The 27,399-nt window shown below is 34.8% G+C and overlaps 2 protein-coding genes and 1 pseudogene across 6 annotated transcripts; 1 reads left to right on the top strand and 2 right to left on the bottom strand.

Moving 5' to 3' along the window:
- Window positions 1–769: 769 nt before the first annotated feature.
- Window positions 770–7,867, bottom strand: LOC110653404 (squamosa promoter-binding-like protein 1). The gene is made up of 10 exons (XM_021809021.2): window positions 6,432–7,867; window positions 5,918–6,099; window positions 5,165–5,739; window positions 4,795–4,869; window positions 4,606–4,713; window positions 4,399–4,516; window positions 4,156–4,297; window positions 3,879–4,029; window positions 1,940–2,563; window positions 770–1,417 (listed from the first exon to the last, which is right to left on the bottom strand). The coding sequence occupies exons 1-10, from the start codon at window positions 7,037–7,039 to the stop codon at window positions 974–976; spliced, it is 3,027 nt and encodes a 1,008-aa protein (XP_021664713.2). The 5' UTR covers window positions 7,040–7,867; the 3' UTR covers window positions 770–973.
- A 710-nt stretch (window positions 7,868–8,577) lies between these two features.
- On the top strand, window positions 8,578–10,491 carry LOC131183461 (uncharacterized; annotated as a pseudogene).
- Window positions 10,492–12,470: 1,979 nt separating this feature from the next.
- LOC110653406 (squamosa promoter-binding-like protein 1) lies at window positions 12,471–21,387 on the bottom strand. Of its 5 annotated transcripts, XM_058152577.1 has the most exons (12): window positions 20,732–21,387; window positions 19,982–20,601; window positions 19,468–19,649; window positions 19,132–19,289; window positions 18,703–19,044; window positions 18,237–18,311; window positions 18,042–18,149; window positions 17,835–17,952; window positions 17,592–17,733; window positions 17,331–17,481; window positions 13,643–14,266; window positions 12,471–13,120 (listed from the first exon to the last, which is right to left on the bottom strand). In XM_058152577.1, exons 2-12 carry the CDS (start codon window positions 20,587–20,589, stop codon window positions 12,677–12,679), a joined length of 2,952 nt encoding a protein of 983 aa, XP_058008560.1. In that variant the 5' UTR covers window positions 20,590–20,601; window positions 20,732–21,387; the 3' UTR covers window positions 12,471–12,676. The 5 variants fall into 5 exon arrangements, with proteins under 5 accessions (XP_058008560.1, XP_058008559.1, XP_058008557.1 ...); XM_058152576.1 differs by having other exon boundaries at window positions 18,703–19,289; XM_058152574.1 differs by having other exon boundaries at window positions 18,703–19,289; window positions 19,982–20,930; window positions 21,220–21,373.
- Window positions 21,388–27,399: the final 6,012 nt, after the last annotated feature.

Here is a 27,399-nt window from a genome sequence, read left to right as displayed (position 1 = left end):
AACTCCTAATGATTTGGTATCATGGTTTAGCATTAAGATGTCTTGCAAGTAAATATCCTTTCCTGTTGTAATTTCAACATAGAAGGAAGATTAAAGAGTAATATTTGAATTGGCTCTTCTTTTTGGTTTTTTTTTTTTAAGCTGAAGTTGAATTGATTGGAAGTTAGAAAACATTGGTAATTAATTAGCACCAGATTCAGCCCTTGTACAAAATGATTCGAGTCTCTTTCTCATCCTTGCATAACTGGACATCATTCAATCCAAGGCAACTACAAAAAGAATCCTTGCACTTTTTTGAAACTGTACAAAAATGAGTCTATAGTCTCTTTACCTGTAGACTCGAGCTCTCTCTCTCTCGTTTATAGTGTGAAGCACCTGCTTAATTAGCAGCATTCATGTTTTTTAACCTACTTTTCATGTTCAACTGCCATTTTAGGTTACACTACTAGTTAGATTCATTTGGACATAATTAATTCTATTCTTCTTCTTTTTTCTTTTTAATTTTTTCAAAAATGTATATTTCTAATATTCAAAAACAGACCAATGGTGTTAACCCTGGGAGATTTTCAACTATTAGTTGGGCTTTAGAACTATCTAATTTACTTCAGCCTCTCACATAGCTTCCCACTTCATTCCTTAATTCCTAGCTGCCATCAGACCTAAAGCATCCTCATTCATTCTCCCATTCTCTATTTTTAGTTTGAAAGTTGAACATTGAAACAATGCGACTCCTCAACGGAAAATGATATTACATTGCAGAATATAAATATGTCAGATAACATTTTTGTTTGTCATTCATCGAACCACTGGTTACAATTACTGCTAAAAAATACACTAAACAGCAAAAAAATATGTCAATAACCTTACTGAATCTGAAACTTGTCCGAAGCATTGGTTACACGCAAATCTAAACTTTACATTCTATAAATGCACACCACCTATCTACGCCATCAAGTTGGGAGTTAAAAGGAGCTTAGCTTGTTCCATAGTCCAACAATTCCCACCTGAAGGGACGGAAGACATACACAACTTCAGGACAACTCTTGAATAAAAGAGCCACACAAACACAAACTGCAGCAATGGCCACCATTGACAGCATTGCAGGCCTATACAGTAAGGACCTGCCAGCTGTTCCATAATCCAGCTTTTGATGGCAAAGCTTGCAGGGCTGCTGAATGGGTCTCATTGCTGTTTGTCCAATGTCGAAGCTAGTGGTCACCCCTTCATTTTGCTTCTGGTTAATGCTACAGTCAGATAGATTGCCAGTAATGTCAAGCACCACATGCCCCACAGCTTTTCTCTTGTTAATTTTCCTCTGTACCAAGTGGATGTATGAGTAGTGGCCTCGCAAACGAGCATAATCTTCTGGTGTGAAACCTGTGCTGTCACGCGCATTCTTCCATGCTTCAATTCCCACCTGTACCAAACAGAAGCACATCATTTGTGTTCAAGGATGATCAAGGATCATGCTAAATTCAATTTCCAAATATAAACTTCCGATGCAGTTTTTTTCTAGTCTAAACATCAATATATGAAAGAAAAAAAAAATTGCCCATCACACTTGCCTATATGATGAAGACAGCCAAGTTTATAAAGTTTGCAGGGCTCTTGCCTAATGAGAGAAGCCCAGATCCCAATAGACCATCCAATTAAAAAATAAAAAATAAATAAAAAAAGGCAGACACAGCAGCTGCTTAACTATTCTTCCCTAAATGGTTCCTCCACATCAACCCCAGTTTTGCAAATGAGCAATCAGACATGGCCAACAAAGTTTCCAACACTAAATACAGAGCCAAAATGTAATCATAACCACAATGGTCCAAATTGAAGAAATGCACCATATAAAAATGTAGTAGGGAATCCTCACTAGAAAAATTATCAAATTCCTAGTAGTTCGTTTGCAAGATTTCAGACATAAATTAATTGAAAAAAGAATTACCATTCCAGGATCATCAGTTAATGCATCCAATACATCTTCAGAGCCATCTTTACCAGCTGCAATGTGTAGAGGCGTCAAACCTGCAGGTCCTGTAACATCCGGTCTAAACAAGTTGTCCTCATGGCTTCCACCAATCAGCAACTTGTTTTCAGGTACTGATTTCCCAGGAACATATCTTAAAAGAAGCTCCACTAGAGATCTAGAATTCTTCCGCACGGCTCGATGAAGAAGGCCCATTTCTGATAATGCAAGGTTTAGAGATGAGTGCTCTCCTGTACCAACAATGCCTTTGAGAAGTATGTTCAAGAGTTTTTTCACTACAGCACACCATTCATGATCCATGGAGAACTCCATGAGCCACTTGAACCTTTTTAAAGGGAAGAGGTCTGTGTAAGGATCCAAGTGGCCCAATCTGGACTTCAATTGGCTTCTGTGAAGAAGCCAACCTATTTCATGAATGAAGTCCATAGCTTGATTTTTGGCTTCCATTTTTCCAGTTCCAGTAAAATCAGATTCTGTTTCAGCCAACTCCAACACACCCTCAAGCATACGGATCTCTGAACAAATATCTTCCTCTGCAACTATGAAAGGAAAGTAGCTACTGCTGAAACCATGATCTTCAATCTGGACAAGGCAAAGATTAAACAAAGTTCACAGAATGGCATGTTCAAAAAAGTACTGATATTCTATGAAACACACATACGCAGAAAAACCAGAATGGTAAATATTTGCTTGCCGCATGCAAATAATAACAGAATCAAGTTGATCATAGTTACTTCAAAGTAAACCAAACAAAGACAGTACTAGTGCATCTTAGAATATATATGATGCAGTATAGGAAGATAGAATTTAGGAATTTTATTCATTATAGAATTAGGAAATTTGTAGTTTTTATTATTCAAGAATTCTTTTAGATTTAGTATTTTATTTAAGGTTTATTATTTTCCTAGTTTATTTTTTTTAGTATTCCTAATTAGAATTGAATTAGGGTTCCTAATTCAACTGTCAATAGGATTGCAAAAACACTATATATTGGACTAGTTCTATTATTTTGTAGCTTTTGATTATGATTATTATTGAGAATAAATAAAATTATTGAAAATTAGTTTCTCTTCTTCCATTTTGGGAATAAATAAAATTATTGAGAACAAGTTTCTCTTCTTCCATTTTGAGAATAAATAAAATTATTGAGAATTAGTTTCTCTTCTTCCATTTTGAGAATAAATAAAATTATTGAGAATTTGTTTCTCAGTGTAAAAGAGAATTTGTTTTTCTTGATCCTCTAATCTTCCTGGTTCTACATCACAAATGTTCTTGGAGATGTGAAGAAAAGAATGAAGTTCATTGTTTCAATCTTAGTGCCACCACCCAAGTAGATAGGTTGCTTATTCTCCAAATTCATTTCAATTCTTTAGTACTACAAAACTCGAGGTCAAGTTTTCTCTGACTAGGGGAGAGAATGAAGCAGTAAATGAAGGCTATATTTAGGAATTATTTTGATTTAATTTTAATTGTGAAATTAAGATCTTTAATTCAGATTTTCAGTACAATTTGGAAGTTTAAATTTCTATTATTGAGGAATATTTAAATACTTCTATTAGGTTTAGTATTTTCCTAGTTAGATTGGTTTACTATTTTCTTATTTTGGGATTCCTAATCCTAGTACTAGTAGGACTAGTTATTACAAAATAACTATCCATGTCATCTAGGTATTTTAATAGAAATTATTATTGATATTGACAACTGGGAATTAATAAAAAAATTTGAGATTTGTTTATCTTCCCTTTTGAGTGTTCTTTGTTTTCTACATCAAGGTGGGCGAGTTATATTTGACGAAGTGCCAAAATTTATATATTTGAAACCAGCATATTGTCCAAGCTAAATAAATACAGACAACAAAACAAGAAGACATGCAATAAAAGGCAGCAGGCAACAACACCTCAATGAATCCTCTTCCAGACGCTGTGGGAATAGAGCAACAAAAGTTAACACATTGGAGTTCCTCATATCCTTTTAGGGTATCAACACCATCCATTAGTTCTTGAGTATTTTCCTGAAATATATACTTCCCTTCTACTGCACAGAGTAATCTGCAGAAAGAAAGAGAAGAACGTAATTGGCTTTTTAGTAGCATATTGAACTACTAGAAGAAGATAATTACAATTAGTCCAAAATTTCACTAGCAAGTTTATATGGAAATCAAAGACAACAGCTACCTTGTGGTAGGCCGAGACAGGTTGATTCCTTTAATCATAAATTGAGCTCTTTCAGATGCAGATATTGCTATTGGTTTGACACTTGAGATTTTACTACAGTTGTTACCTCTGAGAGGCAAGGATGCATCCACAACAACCTGACCTGCAGCACCAAAAATGCCAAAGTATTCCTTAGATAAATTTTGTTATTTATTCTAGCATATAATAAACAATCAGTTATGTGGAAAATTAAAGGCAACAGACCATTGCAAACAAATGCTATTTGATGTCGCACCCTAATATAGACCCATCCAGTTCTCCAAAAGGCATCATCTGATACATCCAGAAGCCTACTCAAATTGGAGCTAAGATTACAGCAAAGCTACACAACAGGAATTCAAACTGTAAGGCCACAAATGTTGCCTGGGATATTTGAGAAAAAGAAATTCACAATAACTTATGCAAGCTTACTTCGTCCCATGTGGCCTCAGCCTGACGAAGATAAATGGTTAGAATGACACAACCAGGCCTAATGTAGCTCTCAACGTCAGTAGGACTATGAGATAGCCAGTCCAGAATCTGAAAATTTAAAGATTTCACATATTATTTGAGATGAAGGAAATACTGACCAATCGCAGTAACACATTAAATTTTAAGTACCTGTGCTCGCAGGACAAGAGGAAAATCATTTGGCTCTTTACCAAAGAGTTTGAAAATAATTCGATCTGTACGACCCTGGAACATTAGAAGGGGAATTTCTGTGTTAAATACTATACACACAAACAAAATAGGTCAACAATATGAATTTAGGATAACCATTAAAACTTGTCTGAACTTTCAGAAACAAAAGATGACGCTTCTAAAAGAGAAACTTTCACATTCTCAATCCAATAATCTAACGACTGTAAAATTGTCATCATCTTAAAGTAAAAATGTTTTAGGACATAAGAATTTTTTATAAAGAAATGCTTCCCAGCACATACATTCAGTTTAAAAGGTAAATGATACCAAGTATTCAATAAATATGTACCTGAGCATCTCCACTAGAACTAGAAGGTGACTGGGCAGATGCCGAATCTGAATTTCCACTTGTCTGTGGGGGACTCGATTGATGTGAAACTTCTTGTACCCATGAAGGGCAATCAAGGGAGCTAGTCCCCATGTTTGTAGGGACAGGCAATCTCTCTACATCTTCAGCACCATCATCTGAGTCAATGTAAATATCATTCAAATCAAAATTGTTCATCTTGACCAGCCCCAAAGTGCTGTCTCGAACTTCTGAACATGCTGGATAATTGTTCGGAATGCTAGGTTTCACAGAAGAAGAGGTTTGCATATTTGCACCATTAGCGCCATGCGCACACCCAACTCGCTGCAGCATTCCAGAAACAGTTACAGTCAAATGTTCCTTTATAGGCCTTGGACGGACTTCAACATTTGAGAGCAAAGTTGAGAGTAACTCTGAATTTCCAGTTGAAGTTCCGTCCCGAGGTTCCAGTAGAAGCCCAGATATATTTCTTCCTCCATGTTCTATAGTATGGCTTGCAAGGCTCCTTAATAAATGAGATAAAAGATCCTGGTCTGTGGCCTGATCTGACCTATTAGCTGCAATTCGTAAAAGGCAGCATTACTCTGTCAAATATATGTCTACCATACCAATAAGATACTAATATGCTCACAAATTTGCCCAGTATCAATTCAGCAAATCAAGAAAATATTGAGATATGTTCGTGGACAGAATTAAATGCTACAATTTTACTGGGAAAGGACTGGAAATACTCACAATGCATGTTCGAAAGTATCCTCAGGAGACTTATCAATGAATAACTACTAGTCTGTTCATCATTCAATGAATTTCCATTACCAACAGCTTCAGGATTTGTTTTCCTCCTCCTTTTATTATGGCCAGCTAAACGTCTGCGGCAACTTCTCTTCCCTTCATCAAACTCTTGAAGGACATGAAACCTGGCAATGATTTATCAAAATATCACCTAAAAGAAATAACTTTCTCCAGGATATTTAACAACAGTTTTACATCTATGATATAAGGAGCAACCAAAAGCCTTAGTAACATTCTCAGGAAGCCATGCAATTTTATGGAGCCACAGCCTGTAACAAAATTTTAATATGACAAAACTTATTAAATTATATTTTCAAATTTGGCATCACAATTATGTTCGTAGTATCATTAAAGTGTCCAAATTCATAATAACTGCATGTTTTCTCGTGGTAGTAAGCAACCATTACAGAAATGAATAATGAATGCAGTTCACGTCAACCAGTTAATGAAAGCATACCTACTACACTGCTGACAAAAACGCTGCATAACATTTCCCACAAGGGCCTTACTGGCCTTGGAATGCATTTCGCAAACCTTATGTCGTCTATGATAATCCTTAGCATTGCTCAGATCAGCACCACAGTTCTCCACCTGACAAACTGCACGGTTCATCCTACCCCCAACCAATTTGGTCTTCTTTCCACTGTTTTCCTCCCAAGTTCCCGTCTCCCTTTCATTAATTGGATAACCGTGGCCACCCAGCTTCAAACTAAGGCTACCCACTTCTTCACCATTCAAATTATCATCTTCAATGACGATAACCCTTCTCCTTTTCTCTAATTCCCTCTTTCCTTTCTCAATTCCCAGATTCACTTCGTCAGAGCAGGAGGATGAACTATTCGAAGAATTCCCATTCACTGGAATTCCTGTTGTAACAGGGAAAAATTGCCTACTCATGCCATCAGATGGCACTGGATTCAAAGGGCTAGCAATGAAAAGATCACCATCCCATTTCCAATCATTCAAATCCCATTCTAAATTTCTCTTCCCCACTGCCCGCATATCTGTGGCACCCATGCCGTAGAAATGATGAGCTTGAGCTTCACCTCCAAATCTAGCCTCCATGAATCAAACCCAGATACCGAAGAGATCCAAATTCACAAACTGAACCGACAGTGAAACAAAAACACCAGAAAATTAAATCCACTCCCCTTAAAATATCAGAGCTTTAATTAAACCCCAGAAAAAGTAGTAATTAAGAAATTCACCTAATCAGCTTCGCTTCGTCCCCAACAATCCTAAAACAGTACCACTCACATTAAGAGTAACCCAAATGCCAGTACCCCTTAATCAGCTAAATCCCCCTCTCCAAAATCCAGTGAGCAAACTCTAAATGTACTAACCCCAAGTTCAGGTTCCGAACCCCATCCAGCTAAATTAACCACACACAATCTAAAGACGAAAAAGAAGAATAAATAAGAACACAGAAAATTTACTTGCCCGTGAACTAATTAAATTAAAATCCGGCACAGCAGAAGCCGATCGGCTATCCAGCCGGAAAGTACACGGCGAAGAAAACAGGTGGGGGACGGTGGCTGTAATGATGATGATGATGATACGAAGGGGTTTTGTTTATGGAAAATGGCGTGGTACGGTCAGTATAGTACACAAAAATAATAATGTCCAAGTAATCATCAACAATCTTTAGAACTTTTTTACATTGGAGAAGAGAGAGAGAGAGAGAGAGAGAGAGAGAGAGGAGTTAGTACACTAACACACAAAACAGAAAGATGGTGGGTCCGCTTAGAAACCGCTTGTACTCACGATAAGAAAAAAGATGCTTCGCTTTTTTTTTTTTCCTTCTTTTTCTTTTCTTCCACCATATCATCATCGGATCTTCCCCCTGGTGCTGGATGTAATGCAGCTAGACCTGGCCATGATCAAATTCGTGGTTTGACTCGAAATGCAAATGATTCCTACTGAAATTGAGTTTTAGGTCAAATTAGAAAAATTTTCACTTAAAATTTTTTTAAAAAATTAATTATTAAATTTAAAATCAAACTAAATCAAATCAAAATCAAAATCAAAATCAAAATCCCCTTTTGAGGTATCAAAATCAACACCTTAAACCGATTAGGAGTGTGTACTTCTCTCTCTATTGGCCCCTCAAAAAAATAATGGGACAAATAAAGTTTAGATCCAAAACATGAAAGTAGACAGAAAATGACTGGTTTTGTGAAGAATATTAAAAAGAAAATGCACTAAAAAGATAAAACCAGGACAGGACCATGACTTTCCCAGATTGCTCGGGTCGGGTGGACCAAACAACACGTAAATGCAGATTCAGATTCAGTGCAACCGAGCTCATAAGAAAACCGAAAAGGTTTAGTTTTATTGACTTTGACCCATTATTTTGTCATGAGGCTAAAGTTGTAATGGATATTTTTGTTGTTAGTAATGGTAAAATTGAAATATCAGAGAAATTCATTTCGATAGACGCATTCACGTCAACCTTAAAAAGTAAAACATCTATGTCACACACACAGATTAAACTTATATCACCTTAATAATCACATGGATTTAAATTATGAACCTCCTTCTTTGGCGCTTCGTGCACCGCAACATGAACATGACATTTTCTTATTTTCCAAGCTTCATTTGACATGGCCTATTGCTTGGCTCGACTGACTCGGCTTCTTATAAAGCTCGAATCCGATTCCGAGTTTGGAAGACGCTGGTGGGTTGGATTTTGCACCTGCTTCATCGTCTTGTGTTGGATTTCCTGATCCACTCCAAGGCATCTCTCATTTTGGTCCCCTTGATTTCTTCTAAACCTTATCAATTATTATAATTGTGATATAAATTGGAATATTGTAAGATTTTTCATTTGATGAAAATTTTTATGTTTCGGTCCAAAAAATGATATTGAGTTTGTAAGACCATGAGTTATGGGCAGGTAATGGGCACATGAGCCCAAGAATCCAACCAATTTTTAAATGATTGGTTTATTTGCGTTGGTCTTACCTGCTGGGGTTCATATATATAGCAGGCTCAAAAGGGAGTTCTCAATTAGATTAACATAAAACTGGATTGATACATCTTTAAAGAAAAAAAAAAAAAAAACTTGGATAAATTTTATTCAGGTGCAGGCACAGGACAGACATTTCTCAGGCGGTTCTCCAGGAAACTTGGGCAGCACCAAGGATTGAAATCTTTCTGAGAGTGGATCATTGAAACCAACCATTTCAGATTTCCCTCCTGTTTCTTCAACACAAAACCGAAAAGTGCCTCCTAGTGCTAGTGGCTATGTTTTCTAACTGTGGAAAGATGTTCAAACTGCAAACAATTCACTGGTGGAAAAGATTAGTACTGCTCTCGAATATAATGAGGATAAATAGGCTTCTCTTAAGACATATTTGAACAATATCGTCAGGGTTCAATAGACACTGAAAAATACCTGTATTATGTGCGGCAATACGGCTGGTCACATCTTGTTCTTGAGTTGGCTAGACTTTGTCCTGAATCTCAGAAGCAAAAAGAACTAGTTGATACCTACAATGCTAGTTTGAGAAGTAATGGTTCCCAAGAGAATGACCGCTCCTGTGGCAGTGCCCATTTCAAAAATGTTACCAGCTCCAAGAACGGCAAAGAGATAGATTGTGAAGGTAGTAGTACAAAGGATAGATTGGCAGATAACATTGTTCGTACAATTTAGTCACATTATAAGCCTCCAGAAGAAGAGGTGGAGTTGTTGTCAATGGATGGGTATTGTGCTACCAAAGGAAAGGCACATGTTATGGTTGATGAGAAACAGGTGGAGCTCGGTAGCCAAAATGATTTCACATCTGCTGTGACAAGAGCTAATGAGATCATTAAGGGTAGGGGCTCTGGAAATAAGCAACGAAGAAAACCTCAAAGTTTCATAGGGTAAGGCTGGGTGATGGCTCAATGGCAGCCCTTTTGGATTTCAAAAACTCTGCTCCCGATCATGATCCCAAATCCAGTTGATGACCAGTCAGATGGAAGCAATAACGCAAATGGAGCATTACCTGTTCCTGATATTTGGCAGAAGGGGGGAGGTCATGAACTCTTTTTGTAATCACTGATTACCTAAGGCATTGCTGCTCAAACATTTTCAGTCAATGGCGCTTTTTAAGGATTGGACACCGAATGGAATTCAATCATTAAACTCATGCATGTAAATCAAACTGGACACTGTACATTCCCATCTTTGACGCTGATACACATATTTAAGTTTGTAAATATCCCATTTTGCTTGGGTCTCACTTTCTAAGGACAAAGTTGGTGGCATAAGCCCAGGCATTTTTGTTCCAAGGACAAGGTTTTCAGGGTCAGCTGATAGCCCGGCTGTGCCCCAGCCATATAGTCACCAGGGAATTCACCAGTCAAGTAAGATGGAGGCTCAGAGTGAACCAAGGTACTTGACGCGATCTGCAGGACCATTCCAGGGGCTCCCAGAGGAAGCAACTGGATTTCCTGATGTCTTCCTCACTAAGTCTCTCCTATTGCCACTGCAGACGGTGGATGAAAGCTCAGTCCATGCGTTCAAAGGAACAGCCTTGCTTGTGAATGTAGATGAGAGAGTCATGGTTGCCATTGCTGGGTGGATTTGATCACTTGATGGATGAAAGCGGAATGTGAACTTATATAGAGTCTGGTGAGGCCTGCAATCCTATATATCCATGTAGATCATCCTACTCTTCCTGATTGGCTAATGAGTTAATCACATGGAAGCAAAAACTCTACTTACTAAACCATCCCAACCAATGGATGAAAGGCTAACATGGATTTTGCTGTAATCATTACTTATCCATGTGGTCCTTAATCCAATCTAGAATTTGCATACTCATCTTCATTGAAAATGCTTCAAATGATCTCTTGATGAAACTTTTACCATGAAAAGGTCTTGGTTTAATGATCATATACTTGCATTCAGGTTCCTATTTTTTCCCTGAACAATAAAACTTTTCAGGCAGCATTAAAATGAAAATGTAATCCATTCTCAAATCAAATATTTTTGTCTCTTTCTCAGTCAAATGAATTTCAATAGAAAAAAAAAAGAAAGAAAAAACTACTATATATATGATAGATATGGTAGAGTTTGAAATGTTTTATGTATAGTTAATTAATTCAATTGATTAACTCATTTGGCATGTACAAACCTTGTTATTTTATTAATTAAATTTTTAAATCAAAACACAAGGAATTAGACTCAATGACAATAGGGGTTAAATAGTATAATAATGCACAGAGTCATTATTAGCCTTTTGCATAACCAATCACATAAAACACAGATTATGGTTTAATTCAAAATTAAATTAAAATAAACTAATTCTTAAATTAAAATTTAATTAATAAAATTCTATTTTAAATTGGATCAAAATCAGTTGATTAAAATTAAATCAAAATTAATCTTTTTCTATTTAAATACAATCGAATCCAAACCAACATTTAATTCGAGCCAATGTTAACTCTGACTCTTGAATCGGAAGTAGCGAACACAGCTCTAACAACCGGGCTGTGGATGGCTTTGCAATGCGCCACATGCCCTGACCATCATTTGCCCATAAAAAGAAAGAGTTGCAATTGCTTGATGCTTGTAATAAATTCAATGTTTGTTAAGCTCAAAACTCCATTATTCAACAAAACTTACCATCCGGTACTGGTTTCTTGCGTGGTATCTGCCTGGTATGAAACCGAAATGTTCAGGTCTAGAATAATTGTGATTAAGATGAAAACAAAATACTAACTTATAAAACATAATATGCTAGTGGGTAAAATGCCAACCTATACATACAGCCCAAGAAAGAAGTAAAGCAAAGTCCAGAGAAAGAAATGCTAAAGGAGGCCTTGCACTCTCCATCTTTGTTCGTCTCACCACACCCGATAACTGATATGATTGAAAGAGAGATCTTAGTAAAAATGTGAGTGTTTTTTGCAGGTATTTATAGAGTTAAATGAGAATACTGATGAACAAATGAGAAGCGTAGGGTGCCAATGTAAAAAATATCAGTAGGGCCCTTGTGGGTCTAAACTAATTGAAGAGACATGTGCCAAAGAAAGGGAGAAAAAGATAAATAAAAAGCAAAAATGTGTGGGACTAAGCTACGTTTCAGGCTTTTAACCTCATTTATGGTGTGAAGCACCTGCTTAATTGTCAGCATTCATGTTTTTTAACCTACTTTTCAGGTTCAACTGGCATTTTAGGTTACACTGGTAAGATTTATTTGGATGTAACTGATTTTATCCCTCTTTTTCCTTTTAATTTTTTTAAAAAATGCATATTTCTCGTGTTCAAAAACAAACTAATGGTATTTACCCTCATGCATTTTCACCTATTAATTGGGCTAAGACCTAACAAATTTACTTCAGTCACTCACATAGCTTCCCACTTCATTCCTTATAATCCCTGACTGCCATTAGACCTCAAACACCCTCATTCATTCTCCCATTCTCTATTTTCGATTTGAAAGTTGAACATTGAAACAAAGCAACTACTCAATGGAAAATGAAATGACATTGCAGAATATAAATATGTCAGATAACATTTTCATTTGTCATTGATCGAACCACTGGTTACAATTACTGCTAAAAAATACACTAAACAGTAAATAAATATGTCAATAACATTACAGAATCTGAAACTTGTCTGAAGCACTGGTTACACAGGAAATCTTAACTTTACAGTCTATAAATGCACACCACCTATCTGTGCCATCAAGTTGGGAGTTAAAAAGGACCTTAGCTTGCTCCATAGTCCAACAATTCCCACCTGAAGGGACGGAAGACGTACACAACTTCAGGACAACTCTTGAATAAAAGAGCCACACAAACACAAACTGCAGCAATGGCCACCATCGACAGCATTGCAGGCCTATACAATAATGACCTGCCAGCCGTTACAAAATCCAGCTTTTGATGGCAAAGCTTGCAGGGCTGCTGAATGGGTCTCATTGCTGTTTGTCCAATCTCGAAGCTAGTGGTCACCCCTTCATTTTGCTTCTGGTTAATGCTGCAGTCCGATAAAGTGCCAGGAATGTCGAGTAGCACGTGCCCCACAGTTGTTCTCTTGTTAATTTTTTTCTGTACCAAGTGGATGTACGAGTAGTGGCCTCGCAAACGAGCATAATCTTCTGGTGTGAAACCTGTGCTGTCACGAGCATTCTTCCATGCTTCAATTCCCACCTGTATCAAACAGACGCACATCATTTATGTTCAAGGATGTTCAAGTACTATGCTAAATTCAATTTCCAAAACATAAACTTCAGATGCCGTTTGTTTCTAGTCTAATATATGAAAGAAAAAGAAATTGGCCATCACTTGGCTGTATAATAAAAGCAGCCAACTTTATAAAGTTTGGAGGGCTACTGCCCAGTGAGAAGCCCAGACCCCTACAGACCACCCAGTAAAAAAAAAGCCCCAACCCACTAGGAGAAAAAAAGGCAGACAACAGCAGCTGCTTAACTATTCTTCCTTAAATGGATCCTCCACATCAACCTAGGTTTTGCAAATGAGCAATCAGACATGGCCAACAAAGTTTCCAACACTAAAATACAGAGCCAGAATGTAATCATAAGCACAATGGTCCAAATTGAAGAAATGCACCATATAAAAATGTAGTAGTGAATCCTCATACTAGAAAAATATCAAACTCCAAGTAGTTCTTTCACAACATTTTCAGAATAAATTAATTAAAAAAAGAATTACCATTCCAGGATCATCAGTTAATGCATCCACTACACCTTCAGAACCATCTTTACCAGCTGCAATGTGTAGAGGCGTCAAACCTGCAGGTCCTTTAACATCCGGTCTAAACAAGTTGTCCTCATGGCTTCCACCAATCAGCAACTTGTTTTCAGGTCCTGATTTCCCAGGAACATATCTTAAAAGAAGCTCCACTAGAGATCTAGAATTCTTCCGCACAGCTCGATGAAGAAGGCCCATTTCTGATAATGCAAGGTTTAGAGATGAGTGCTCTCCTGTACCAACAATGCCTTTGAGAAGTATGTTCAAGAGTTTTTTCACTACAGCACACCATTCATGATCCATGGAGAACTCCATGAGCCACTTGAACCTTTTTAAAGGGAAGAGGTCTGTGTAAGGATCCAAGTGGCCCAATCTGGACTTCAATTGGCTTCTGTGAAGAAGCCAACCTATTTCATGAATGAAGTCCATAGCTTGATTTTTGGCTTCCATTTTTCCAGTTCCAGTAACATGAGCATCTGTTTCAGCCAACTCCAACACACCCTCAAGCATACGGATCTCTGAACAAACATCTTCCTCTGCAACTATGAAAGGAAAGTAGCCACTGCTGAAACCATGATCTTCAATCTGGATAAGGCAAAGATTAAACCAAGTTCACAGAATGGCATGTTCAAACAAGTATCGATATTCTGTGAAACACACATCCAGAAGGACCAGAATGGTAAATATTTGCATGCCGCATGTAAATAACAACAGAATCAAGTTGATGATAGTTACTTCAAAGTAAACCAAACAAAGCCAGCACTAGAGCATGTTAGAATACACATGATGAAGTATAGGAAGATAGAATTTAGAAATTTTATTCATTATAGAATTACGAAATTTAGAGTTTTTATTATTCAAGAATTCTTTTAGATTTAGTATTTTATTTAGGTTTATTATATTCCTAATTAGAGTTGAATTAGTGTTCCTAATTCATTTGCGATTAGGATTGCAAAAACACTATATATAGTCGGACTATATCTTCTATTATTAAGTAGCTTTTGATTATGATTTGTTAGTTTTGTGACTCATAACCTTATGGGATATATAGAGATCTTTTTCTAATTTTAGTAAAAGAAATATTTCTCAATGGAATGAAGTAGTATTTGTTATATAGAGTAAAGCTCCTATTTTAGTATTATTTGTAAATTGAGATGGACTCCTAATCAGATTAGGATTGGAACGAGTAATACTATAAATAGGAATATTGTGGAGATATTACTTGGCTCTTTCCCATTGCAGAGAGGGGCTTTGCCCATTGCAGAGAGTGGCTTTCAGCCTATGAAAAAGGGCTCTCACCCATTGTGAATGGGAGCCTTTTGCTTATTGAGGAGAGTGGCACTCGTCTATTAAGTCTCATGAAGGAAGAAAGACTTTGGCCCAAGGTTTGCAATCCCATGAAGAGGAAAAAGCTTTGGTCTAAGGTAAAGAAAGGGCATAGAATTCATGAGATAGTAATTCATGTCCATTGATGAGAAGGGGTTTTACCTATGTAGTTGAAGACACCTTTTGTTGCGTATAATGTGGTTAAAGTAATAAATATATTGAATTATATCTAAAGAACACTGAGAGGAACTAACTAATATATTTCTATAAGTAGTTTGTTATGAGAGTTCTCTTGAGTGCAAATAGGTTGAGGGATAGATAGCTTTAAGCTTATAATTGTTGATTATTTAGTGTTAGTGAAAGATAACATGCTCGTAAATGTAGTCCTATGTTAAAAAGATGAAACACGTAAATTTTAGTATTATGAAATGTTTGCTTTGTTTCTTAGTAGTTTACACGCTTCGCAATGCACAACATGATTATTATTGAAAATAAATAAAATTATTGAGAATTAGTTTCTCTTCTTCCATTTTGAGAATAAATAAAATTATAGAGAATTTGTTTCTCATATTTATAGAGAATTTATGAGATCTACACATGGTTTTTATTGATTTGGAGAAGGTTTATGATAGTGTTCCAAGAGATGTCCTATGGAGTGTGTTAGAACAAAAGAGGGTATCTATTAGGTACATACAAGTGTTCAAAGATATGTATGAAGGAGCAACTACTATTGTGCGCACAGTGGGAGGGGACACAAGAGATTTTCCTATCTCAATTGGATTACACCAAGGATCAGCTATAAGCCCTTACCTTTTTACATTAGTTTTAGATGAATTGACGAAACACATACAAGAGAGTATTCCTTGGTGCATGATATTTGCGGATGATATTGTTTTAATAGATGAGACGCGAGAAGGAGTCAATAGAAAGTTAGAGCTTTGGAGAAGTACTCTAGAGTCAAGGGGCTTTAAGTTAAGTAGAACGAAGACAGAATACATGCATTGCAAGTTCAGTGAAAGCCAAACTGGTGATAGGAAAGGAGTTAGTTTGGATTAGGTGGTACTGTCCCAAAGTAATCACTTTAAATATCTTGACTCAGTCCTTTAAGTAGATAGGGGATGTGAGGAGGATGTTAGTCATAGGATTAAAGCCGAATGGTTGAAGTAGAGACGTGCCACAGGAGTTTTACGTGATCGCAAGATTCCCAATAAGTTGAAAGGAAAGTTTTACCGTACAGTCATACGATCGGCTATGTTATATGGTAGTGAGTGTTGGGCATTGAAGGAGTCATATGCATCTAAGATAAGAGTTGCAGAGATGAGAATGTTAAGGTGGATGAGTGGCCATACTAGACTAGATAAAGTCCGTAATGAAAGTATTATAGAAAAGGCGGGAGTGGTACCAATTGAGGATAAGTTGAGAGAAGTGAGATTGAAGTGGTTTGGTCATGTGAAACGTAGACATACGGAGGCTCCAGTTAGACAAGTAGAGCACATTACGTTAGAAAGGGGTAGACCTAAATTGACTTGGAGGAAAGTAGTACAACATGACCTAGAAGCATTACAAATTTCTGAGGATTTAACCCAAAATCGTTTAGAGTGGAGAAAGCGAATCCATATAGCCGACCTCAAATTTTTGGAATAAAGGCTTAGTTGAGTTGAGTTGATCCTTTAATCTTCCATGTTCTACATCACAAATGTTCTTAGAGATGTGAAGGAAAGAATGAAGTTTATTGTTTCAATCTTACTATTACCACCCAAGAAGATAGCTTGCTTATTCTCCAAATTCATTTATTGATTCTTTAGCACTACAAAACTCAAGGTTGAGTTTTCTCTAACTACGGGAAGAATGATGCAGTCAATGAAGACTAGATTTAGGAATTATTTTGATTTAATTCTAATTGTGAAATTAAGATCTTTAATTCAGATTTTCTAGTACAATTTGGAAGTTTAAATTTCTATTATTGAGGAATATTTAAAAACTTCTATTAGGTTTGGTATCTTCCTGATTAGATTGGTTTATATTTTCTTATTTTAGGATTCCTAATCGTAGTACTAGTAGGACTAACTATTATACTATAAATATCTATGTCATCTAGGCATTTTTTTTATTATTATGGATATTGACAATAGAGAATTAATAGAAAATTTAAGATTTGTTTCTCTTCCCCTTTGAGTTTCTTTGTTTTCTACATCAGGGTGGGTGAGTGATATTTGACAAAATACCAATATTTATATATTTGAAACTAGCATATTGCCCAAGCTAAATAAATACAGACAACAAAACAAGTAGACATGCAATAAGAGGCAGCGGGCAACAACACCTCAATAAATCCTCTTCCAGACACCGTGGGAATAGAGCAAGAAAAGTTAACGCATTGGAGTTCCTCATATCCTTTTAAGTTATCAACACCGTCCATTAGTTCTTGAGTATTTTCCTGAGACATATACTTCCCTTCTACTGCACAGAGTAATCTGCAAAAAGAAAGAGAAGAACGTAACATATTGAATTAATAGAAGAAGATTATTACAATTAATCCAAAATTTCACTAGCAGGTTTACGTGGAAATCAAAGGCAACACTACCTTGTGGTAGGCCGAGACAGGTTGATTCCTTTAATCACAAATTGAGCTCTTTCAGACACAGATATTGCGATTGGTTTGACACTTAAAATTTTACTATAGTTGGTACTTCTGATAGGCAAGGATGTATCCACAACAACCTGACCTGTGGCACCAAAAATGCTAAATTATTCCTTAGATAAATTTTGTTATTTATTCTAGCATGCAACAAAAATTCTATTATGTGGAAAGTCAAAAGCAACAGACCATTGCAAACAAATGCTATTTGATGTTGCACCCTTATATAAACCCATCCAGTTCTCCAGAAAGCATCATCTGATACATCCAGAAGCCTACTCAAACTGGTGCTAAGATTACAGCAAAGCTACAAAACAGGAAATCAGACTGTAAGGCCACAAATGTTGCCTGGGATATTTGAGAAAAAGAAATTCACAATAATGTATGCAAGCTTACTTCCTCCCATTTGGCCTCAGCCTGACGAAGATAAATGGTTAGAATGACACAACCAGGCCTAATGTAGCTCTCAATGTCAGTAGGACTATGAGATAGCCAGTCCAGAATCTGAAAATTTAAATATTTCACATAATTAACTATTTGAGATGAAGGAAATACCTAGCAATTGCTGTAACACATTAAAATTTTACGTACCCGTGTTCGCAGGACAAGAGGAAAATCATTTGGTTCTTTACCAAAAAGTTTGAAAATAATTCGATCTGTACGACTCTGGAACAGTAGAAGGGGAAGTTCAGTGTTAAACATTATACACACAAACAAAAGACCAAAATGCTGCAAAATGCAGAATGATGTACAATTATAGGCAAATTCAAATAGGAAAATAGGTCAACAATATGAATGTAGTATAACCATTAAAACTTGTCAGGACTTTCAGAAACAAAAGATGATGCTTCTAAAAGAGAAACTTTCATAGTCTCAATCCAATAATCCAAATGTCTTCTTACCAAAAGAAATCAAAATTTGGGATAATCTCATGACTGTTAAATATGTCATCATCTCAAAGTAAGAGGACATTTAGAATTTTTTACAAAGAAATGCTTCCCAGCATATATATTCAGTTTAAAAGGTAAATGATATCAAGTATTCAATAAATATATACCTGAGCATCTCCACTGGAACTAGAAGGTGACTGGGCAGATGCCGAATCTGAATTTCTACTTGTCTGTGGGGGGCTTGATTGATGTGAATCTTGTTGTACCCATGAAGGGCAATCAAGGGAGCTAGTCCCCATGTTTGCAGGGACTTGCGATCTCTCTACATCTTCGGCACCATCATCTGAGTCAATGTAAATGTCATTCAAATCAAAATTGTTCACCTTGACCTGCCCTACAGTGCTGTCTCGAACTTCTGAATATGCTGGATAGTTGTTCAGAATGCTAGGTTTCACAGAAGAAGAGGTTTGCATATTTGCACCATTAGCAACGTTTGCACACCCAACTTGCTGCAGCATCCCAGAAACAGTTACTGTCAAATGTTCCTTTATAGGCCTTGGAAGGACTTCAACATTTGAGAGCAAAGTTGAGAGTACCTCCGAATTTCCGACTGAAGTGCCATCATTCAGCAAATCCTGAGGTTCCTGTAGAAGCCCAGATATATTTCTCCCTCCATGTTCGATAGTACGGCTTGCAAGGCTCCTTAATAAATGAGATAAAAGATCCTGGCCTGCGACCTGATCCGACCTATTAGCTGCAATTTGTAAAAGGCAGCATTACTCTGTCAAATATATGTCTATCATAAAAATAAGATACTAATATGCTTACACGTTTGCGCGGTATCAATTCAGTAAAACAAGGAAATATCTCAATATATTCATGGATGGAATTAAACCCTATAATTTTACATGGAAAAGCAAGGAAATACTCACAATGAATGTTCGAAAGTATCCTCAGGAGACTTATCAATAGATAACTACTAGTCTGTTCATCATTCAATGAATTTCCATTACCAACAGCTTCCGGGTTTGTTTTCCTCCTCCTTTTATTATGGCCAGCTAAACGTCTGCGGCAACTTCTCTTCCCTTCATCGAACTCTTGGAGGACATGAAACCTGGCAACAATTTACCAAAATATCACCAAAAAGAAATAATTTTCTCCAGTACATTTAACAACAGTTATACATCTATGATATAAGGAGCAACCATAAGCCTTAGTAACATTCTCAGGAAGCCATACAATTTTATGGAGCCACAACCTGCAACAAAATTTTAATATGACAAAACCTATTCAAATATATTTTCCAATTTGGCATCACAATAATGTTCGTAGAATCATTAAAGTGTCCAAATTCATAATAAGCGCATGTTTTCTCACGGTAGTAAGCAACCAATACAGAAATGAATAACGAATGCAGTTCACGTCAACCAGTAAATGAAAGCATACCTACTACACTGCTGACAAAAACGCTGCATAAAATTTCCCACAAGGGCCTTACTGGCCTTGGAATGCATTTCACAAACTTTATGTCGTCTATGATAATCCTTGGCATTGCTCAGATCAGCACCACAGTTCTCCACTTGACAAACTGCACGGTTCATCCTACCCCCAACCAATTTGGTCTTCTTTCCACTGTTTCCCTCCCAACTTCCCATCTCCGTTTCATTAATTGGATAGCCGTGGCCACCCAGCTTCAAACTAAGGCCACCCACTTCTTCACCATTCAAATTATCATCTTCAATGACTAAAACCCTTCTCCTTTTCTCTAATTCCCTCTTTCCTTTATCAATTCCCAAATTCACTTCGTCAGAGCAGGAGGATGAACTATTCGAAGAATTCCCATTCCCTGGAATTCCTGTTGTAACGGGGAAAAATTGCCTACCCATGCCACCAGATGGTACTGGATTCAAAGGGCTAGCAATGAAAAGATCACCATCCCATTTCCAATCATTCAAATCCCATTCTAAATTTCTCTTCCCCACTGCCCGCATATCTGTGGCACCCATGACGTAGAAATGATGAGCTTGAGTTTCACTTCCAAATCTAGCCTCCATGAATTAACCCAGCTACCAAAGAGATCCAAATTCACAAACAGAACCAACAGTGATATAAAAGCCCCAGAAAATTAAACCCACTCCCCTTAAAATATCAGAGCTTTAATTAAACCCCAGAAAAAGCAGTAATTGAGAAATTCACCTAATCAGCCTCGCTTCGTCCCCAAAAGTCCCACAAACAGTACACCACCACACCCATGGTTCTAATTAAGAGCAACCCACATGCCAGTACCTTTTAATCAGCTAAATCCCCCTCTCCAAAATCCAGCGTACAAACTCTAATTGCATTAATCCCAATTTCAGGCTCTGAACTCCATCCAGCTAAATTAACCACACACAATCTGAAAACGAAAAAGAAGAATAAATAAGAAAACAGAAAATTTACTTGCCCGGGAACTAATTAAATTAAAATCCGGCATAGCAGAAGCAGATCAGCTGCCCCGTCAGCAAGTACACGGCAATGAAGACATGTGGGTGACGGAGGTGGTGATGATGATGATATGAGGGAGTTTTTTCTCTATGGAAAATGGGGTAGTATGGTATGGTATGGTACACAAAAATAATTAAAGCAATAAACAATCTTCGGTACTGTTTTACCACAGAGAGAGAGAAAGGGAGAGGAGATAGTACAGTAACACCCAACACAAAGACGGTGGGTACGCTTTTCACACTGCGTGCCTATCTCGCACTCACGATAAGAAAAGATGCTTCCATTTTTTTTTTCTTTCATCATTCCATCTTCTGATCTTCCTTTTGGTGTTGGATGCAGTGTAGGTAGACTCAGTCATGGAATAATCAAATTTATATTTAATTTGAACTGCCAATGAAATTTGATATTGAATCAAAACTATTAAATATGGTTATTGGCTAAATTAAAATTTTTTATTTAAAAAATAAAAAATTAAATTATTAAATTTAAATCGAACCAAAACAATAATTAAAATCAAAATTTTAGGATTACAATTTTAATTTAGATTCACCACTTTGATAAATAGGAAGTTATCACCCTCTTTTATGTTAATAATTTATTTTTTTTATTTTTTATTTAATTATCATTATTATTGATATTATTATTTTAATTTTAATAATTTAAATTATTATTTTTAAAAATGAAAACCTTCATGTTTAAATGCATTGTTTAAAAAAAAATTATATTGCTTTTTCTTTATAAACTTATTTACGTAGAAACATTATGTATCATATACTACTCTTTTAAAAATATAAGTGTATAATTTTTTTTGTGTTAATTATTTAATTTTTTTAATTATTATTATTATTAATATCATTGTCTTGATTTTTGTGATTTAAATTATTATTTTTTTTTAAATTAATTTTAAAAAATTAAAGCCTTTGGATAAATACATTATTAAAAAAAATTTATATTTATTTTTTTAATAAATTTATTTCTATAAAAACATTATATATCAATTTATACTTCACGTTTTTATTTTTTTTTAATTAATGATGTATCTTTCCTTTTTATAAAAAAATAAATTATTATAATTTATTTCATATTGATTAAATAATAAATATGAACTTTTTATCATTGTTATCATTTTAAATTTATATTTAATTTTTGAGAGAATTTTACATCATTATTAAAATATCATTTACTTAAATATCTCATACATTAAACCTGTTTAAATATAATTAATATACAATTTATATAATATTATTTAAATAATCTCATATTATTAGGGTAAAAAAAATATTATTGAATTGCATATTCAACTCTCAAAATTTTTATAATTAATTTTAAATATTACAAATCAGAAAATAATAAAATGTATTAATTGCTAATATTATATTTAAAATGAATTGAATATAATTTTTTAGATAGAAGTATTTTGTATGTTTTATTATGTTTTTATTTTTTTAATTATTTAGTATATTAATGTAAGCTTATACTAATAATTAGAGATATGTTTTTAATAATTTATATAATATTAAATTTATATTTATTATATTAAAATTAATTAATATTAATTATAAATAAAAATATATTAACAATTTAAATATTAAAAATTAATAAATTCACGTGCAAAAGACTAGGCATTTAGCTAATTAATTATTATATAATGCATCCACACTTGATTATTAGACACCAATAACGGATCATAATTACTTAATTAAACATGTCCTTAAAAAATAATGGGATAAATAAAATTTAGGTCCAAACATGGGAATAGACAGAAAATGAGTGGTTTCGTGAAGAATATTAAAAAGAAAATGTACTAAAAATAAATAAAAGCAAAGATATGTGGCTGTATTTTATTCGGAGTTCGCATGGCCAAGACAGGACCATGAGTTTCCTATATTGCTGGGGTGGGTTGCACCCAACAAAAGGTGAAGCCAGATTCAGATTCAAATTCAGTGCAGAGCTCATGAGAAAACAAAAAAAGGTTTAGTTTTATTGACTCTGACCCATTATTTTGTCATAAGACCAAAGTTATAAAAAAAACTCTCTTAATGTTTTGAACTTTTAAAACGTCATATGATATATGTCAATTTTTATAAAAATAAAATTAAAATATTTTTTAAATTTTAATCAATAGATTATCATATCAGTACAATTATAATTTATGATTGATTATAAAAATATTTTAATTTTATTTTATAAAAATTGAGATATGTATATTATGAGATATTTTAAAAAATTTTATTGGATGCTATAAAAATTTTTTCATAAAATTCAAATATTAAATGTTGCATTCGATAGTGTATTTATAATCAGCCACATGATATGAACCCGCATGTCCAACCAACGCATATATTCTCCACACTTCTCTCTAATTGCCCTGTAAATTTTCTTCTCTCCTGGAGAAAACAACAACATACCCAAGGTAGAGAAGTAACCTCAGAGACTTTCATAAACAAAGAAAATGTATTATTTTGTTTTAGAATCCTCAGTTACCTAAGTCCATGATTTGGTATAGTATGCTACTTGGTTATTGAGAAATTAATTTTATTTTAATTAGGGAAATTAAGAATATTTTATGGGCTTAGAGTTTAGACAACATGATTCCTATAACACATGTCGGCCAAGGCATGTGTAATTGCAATCATAACATTGCACAGTAATCAATATAGATTTTGTGGCCATGAAATTATTAGCATATAACATTAGGACAAAGACTTAGGTGCATGATTGGTTGGTTAAGACAACCGCATCAAATATTTTGTATTTTTACTTAAAATTAGGTAAATTTTATTGAGATAAATAGATATAGAGAGAAAATATCGGTGGGAGAGAATGTTAATTATTTAGTGAGCATTTAAGTTACTTTTTTTTTAATATTTAATTTATTTTGTCATGTTATAAATAATAATCGGTTATAATAAATTTTTTATTTATCAAATTAAAAATAAAAAGATTTTATATTATAAATTTAAATTTAAATTCAAAGATGGCATGTACAATTTATCTCCTAATATTAGAGTCATAAATGTTTGCAGATGATATAGTTTTGATAGATGAGACGCGAAAATAAATTAATAGAAAGTTAGAGTTTTGAAAAAGTACTATAGAGTCAAAAGATTTTAAGTTAAATAGAACGAAAACAGAATACATGCATTGCAAGTTCAGTGAATGGCGAACTAGTGATAGGGAAGGAGTTAGTTTGGATGGAGTGGTACTGCCCAAAAGTAACCACTTTAAATATCTCAACTCAATCATTCAAGTAGATAGGGGATGTGAGAAAAATGTTGGTCTTAGAATTAAAATCAGATGGTTGAAGTGGAGAAATGCCATGGGAGTTTTATGTAATCGCAAGATTCCCAATAAGTTAAAAGAAAAATTTTACCGTACAGTCATACGACGGCCCATTATATATGGTAGTTAGTGTTGGGTACTGAAGGAGTTGTGTAACACCCTCACGATAGCAATTCCGTACATTCTACTATTCTGGTGACCGGTGTCAGTTCGGACAGCTAGAACGTCTGAAAAAATATTTAGACTAGAGTAAGGAATAAAAAATAACTCAAATAATGGTAAGAAAAATTTAGGAAAAATTTTAGAAATAAAATACAACCAAGTTAAATGAGCCGGTGCCCTAGCAATGGATAACCTAGTGGAAAGTTGCAGTATTCGCAGCTAGGAGCCCTAAACTCGGGAGAAAATTCATGAAATAATTTTTAGGACTCCAGAGAAGAGTCATTGAGGTTTCTATGGCATTAGAATGCCAAGAAAAGGCTTAGAAAATTTTTTCGATCGGTGCAGACGATTTTCGCTCAACAAGCTAAACGAATGACATTTTGGTCATTTTGTCTTCAGAGATGATTTTTGGCCGACTGTCCAGTTAAGTAAATAATGATTATGACATAAAATATGAATAAATATTGCTAAAAATTGAATTGAAAATTAGTAGAAAATAAAAGAAAATAAAAATAAAAGAAATTGGGAATTATGACATCACATGATGTCATTAAAATGCCCCCACCCAATCACCTTGCAACAAGCCACTAAAACCCAATTAAAAAGAGATTAATTAGAAACAAATCAACTCATCTTCTTTATTTGGTTCATGTTAGCCGAACCACCTCTTGGGCTTTCCTCTATGGATGCTTTTTGAAGCTCCAATTTCCCATCAAAATCATTCATATTTTCTCAATCATCAAACACAAAAACTTAATTTTTGACCTAGCTTGAGAGATTAGAAGTAAAAGGGAGCAAGGAGATTGAAGCTTTAGTGAGAATAAAAGTTAGTAACTAAATGTTAGTGCCTAATATCATCATATCTTTTGTTTAAAGTTTGATTTAGACTTAAGAAGAGTTAAAATTACTTGAAATAAAAAGAAAATGATAACTTTCTGTAGAATTAAATTTTTGGCAGCTATGAGAATTGATAGGATTTTGATGACATGAAGGTTATACTTGTGGTTATAAGTGGTGTGCATAAATTGAGACCTTGAGTTAGAGTTAGAGTTAATTTTGTTACCTTGGTGATATGGCTTGAGATTGATCTTGTTGAGGCTGTTTATTCATCATTTGAAGTGTTATGAGTGATAAATTGTAGTTGGGAGTAAGGAGGATGGAATATCGGAAGTGATGTTTCATGTGCAGGAAATTCGAACCTATGAGTCCAGGGTCTTGTTTGACCCATAACTGAAGTTGTGTGACTCCAATTGGTATGAGACCAATTGGAGGTAAAACTAGACTCAAAATACCTCATTTTTTCATGAAGAAACTCTGCCCAAATTCTGTCCATAAGTTAACCAATTTGCTGGTCCAATCCGGATATCCAAACATTGAACCCAGAAAAATGACATGTTCATTTGGCCATAACTCTCTTTAGACAGGTCCAAATGACCTGAATTTTATATCATTGGAAAGCTTAGACATAGTACTACAACTTTCATTAAGAACACCAAGCTCAGAAATGCCTCTAACCTAATGAAATTATTGACTCAAATTAGGACACCAAACTGACCTGAACCATTCTGCCCAGAATTTTCTGGACATATACTACCCGATCAGTTTTGGCAAAATGGTCATAACTTGGTTTATAAAAATTTAAATGCAATAAAACCAATGACAAAAATTTTATAAGAATTAGGTCTACAATATTGGTCTTTTGACCAAAACCCAAAGGAACTAGGTCAAATGGTTAGAAGAAATTAACACATTAAAACTTAGAGTTTGACCAAATCACAATTGACCCCAGAATAGTGTTGATAGCATATCTCCAGCTAGGAAACTCTAATTAGGTTGAGCTATACTGGTCTGGAACCCTAAGAAACAGGGCTCCAACTTTATTTTAGACATTGTCCTCAAATTATGAACATAAAAACCCTAAAATAGAGGTCAAATTTACTGACCTGAACCTGGACCCTGAAGACACAGGGTACTGGAGTCTAGGCCAATTAAATTAGTATAATTAATTCTACAAAACTTAGAAAATTATAATTAAAATTTATGAGTGACCATAAGACATAGGGCAACAAATTATATGAAGAACGCTAAGCCTAAAAGTAACTACAACATGTCCAATTAAATTGGAAAAAGGTAATGCCAAAATCTGCCTAATTAAAGAGATATAATTAGGAAATGAACCAATCATGGTTATTTGACTATAATTTGAGTTAGAAAACTTCAAATGGGGTGAGTCAAAAAGTGAAATATAACTAGACACAATAAAGAACAACTTTGATTGAGAACACTTGGCCAAATTCTCACTGTAGAATGGCCTAATAAAATAGTAAACTCTAGCACCCAAAACTGAAATTTCTGATTTATTCTCCATTGGTTAGAAGCAATGATGGGAAACTAATACCAACACTTTTGGGAATCAAAATGTGGTAAATTTATGTGATTATGACTCAAGTAACTATTATGCATTGGAAAGTTAATATTTTGATCTAAATAATAAAATGAATAGTAACTTTATATGTAAAACATGTACATTCAATCAATAACTTTGTAATGTGCCCTAGTACACCTAGTAAGATTAGTTTGGATAGGTTGGTATGCCAATAGAGTTCTATTAGTAGTACTGCACATGGCATTATGTCATTCTGTGATTTTATGGCTTTTAGCCATTCTGATATTAATGTGATACTTGGCCTTGTACCCAATATTTATTACAGCTTATTAGCTATTCTGTTACACACCAGGAGATACATATGTGACCGATAGTGTGATGGCCCGAGGTACTTGGTATCCAGTGCCAGTTTACTCGTTTATCCAGTCCAGTCATCCAGTATAGGTTACTTGGACAATAAAAAATGCAAGTTTATAAATTTAATAAAATAATTGTCATGACAAGTGCTAAATAAATAGACTACAAATATTTACCAAAAATTTATCTGCAT

The sequence above is a fragment of the Hevea brasiliensis genome, chromosome 9 (assembly GCF_030052815.1).
Source record: "Hevea brasiliensis isolate MT/VB/25A 57/8 chromosome 9, ASM3005281v1, whole genome shotgun sequence".
In the NCBI taxonomy this organism is placed as follows: Eukaryota; Viridiplantae; Streptophyta; class Magnoliopsida; order Malpighiales; family Euphorbiaceae; genus Hevea; species Hevea brasiliensis.
The sequence above is the reverse complement of the archived record's forward strand: the minus strand, read 5'-3'. Positions and strand labels throughout refer to the sequence as shown.

Bases quoted from the DNA above. Each gene is read 5' to 3' on its own strand.
- LOC110653404 (XM_021809021.2), bottom strand. From the start codon at position 7,039: ATGGAGGCTAGATTTGGAGGTGAAGCTCAAGCTCATCATTTCTACGGC. The intron at 6,100-6,431 runs GTATGCTTTCAT...AATCATTGCCAG, and splicing joins TTTTGTCAGCAGTGTAGTAG to GTTTCATGTCCTTCAAGAGT. The intron at 4,714-4,794 runs GTACTTAAAATT...TTAAATTTTCAG, and splicing joins CTCTTGTCCTGCGAGCACAG to ATTCTGGACTGGCTATCTCA.
- LOC110653406 (XM_021809023.2), bottom strand. From the start codon at position 20,589: ATGGAGGCTAGATTTGGAAGTGAAACTCAAGCTCATCATTTCTACGTC. The intron at 17,953-18,041 runs GTAAGCTTGCAT...CCTGTTTTGTAG, and splicing joins CTGAGGCCAAATGGGAGGAA to CTTTGCTGTAATCTTAGCAC. The intron at 14,267-17,330 runs GTGTTGTTGCCC...TGCCTTATCCAG, and splicing joins CTGGAAGAGGATTTATTGAG to ATTGAAGATCATGGTTTCAG.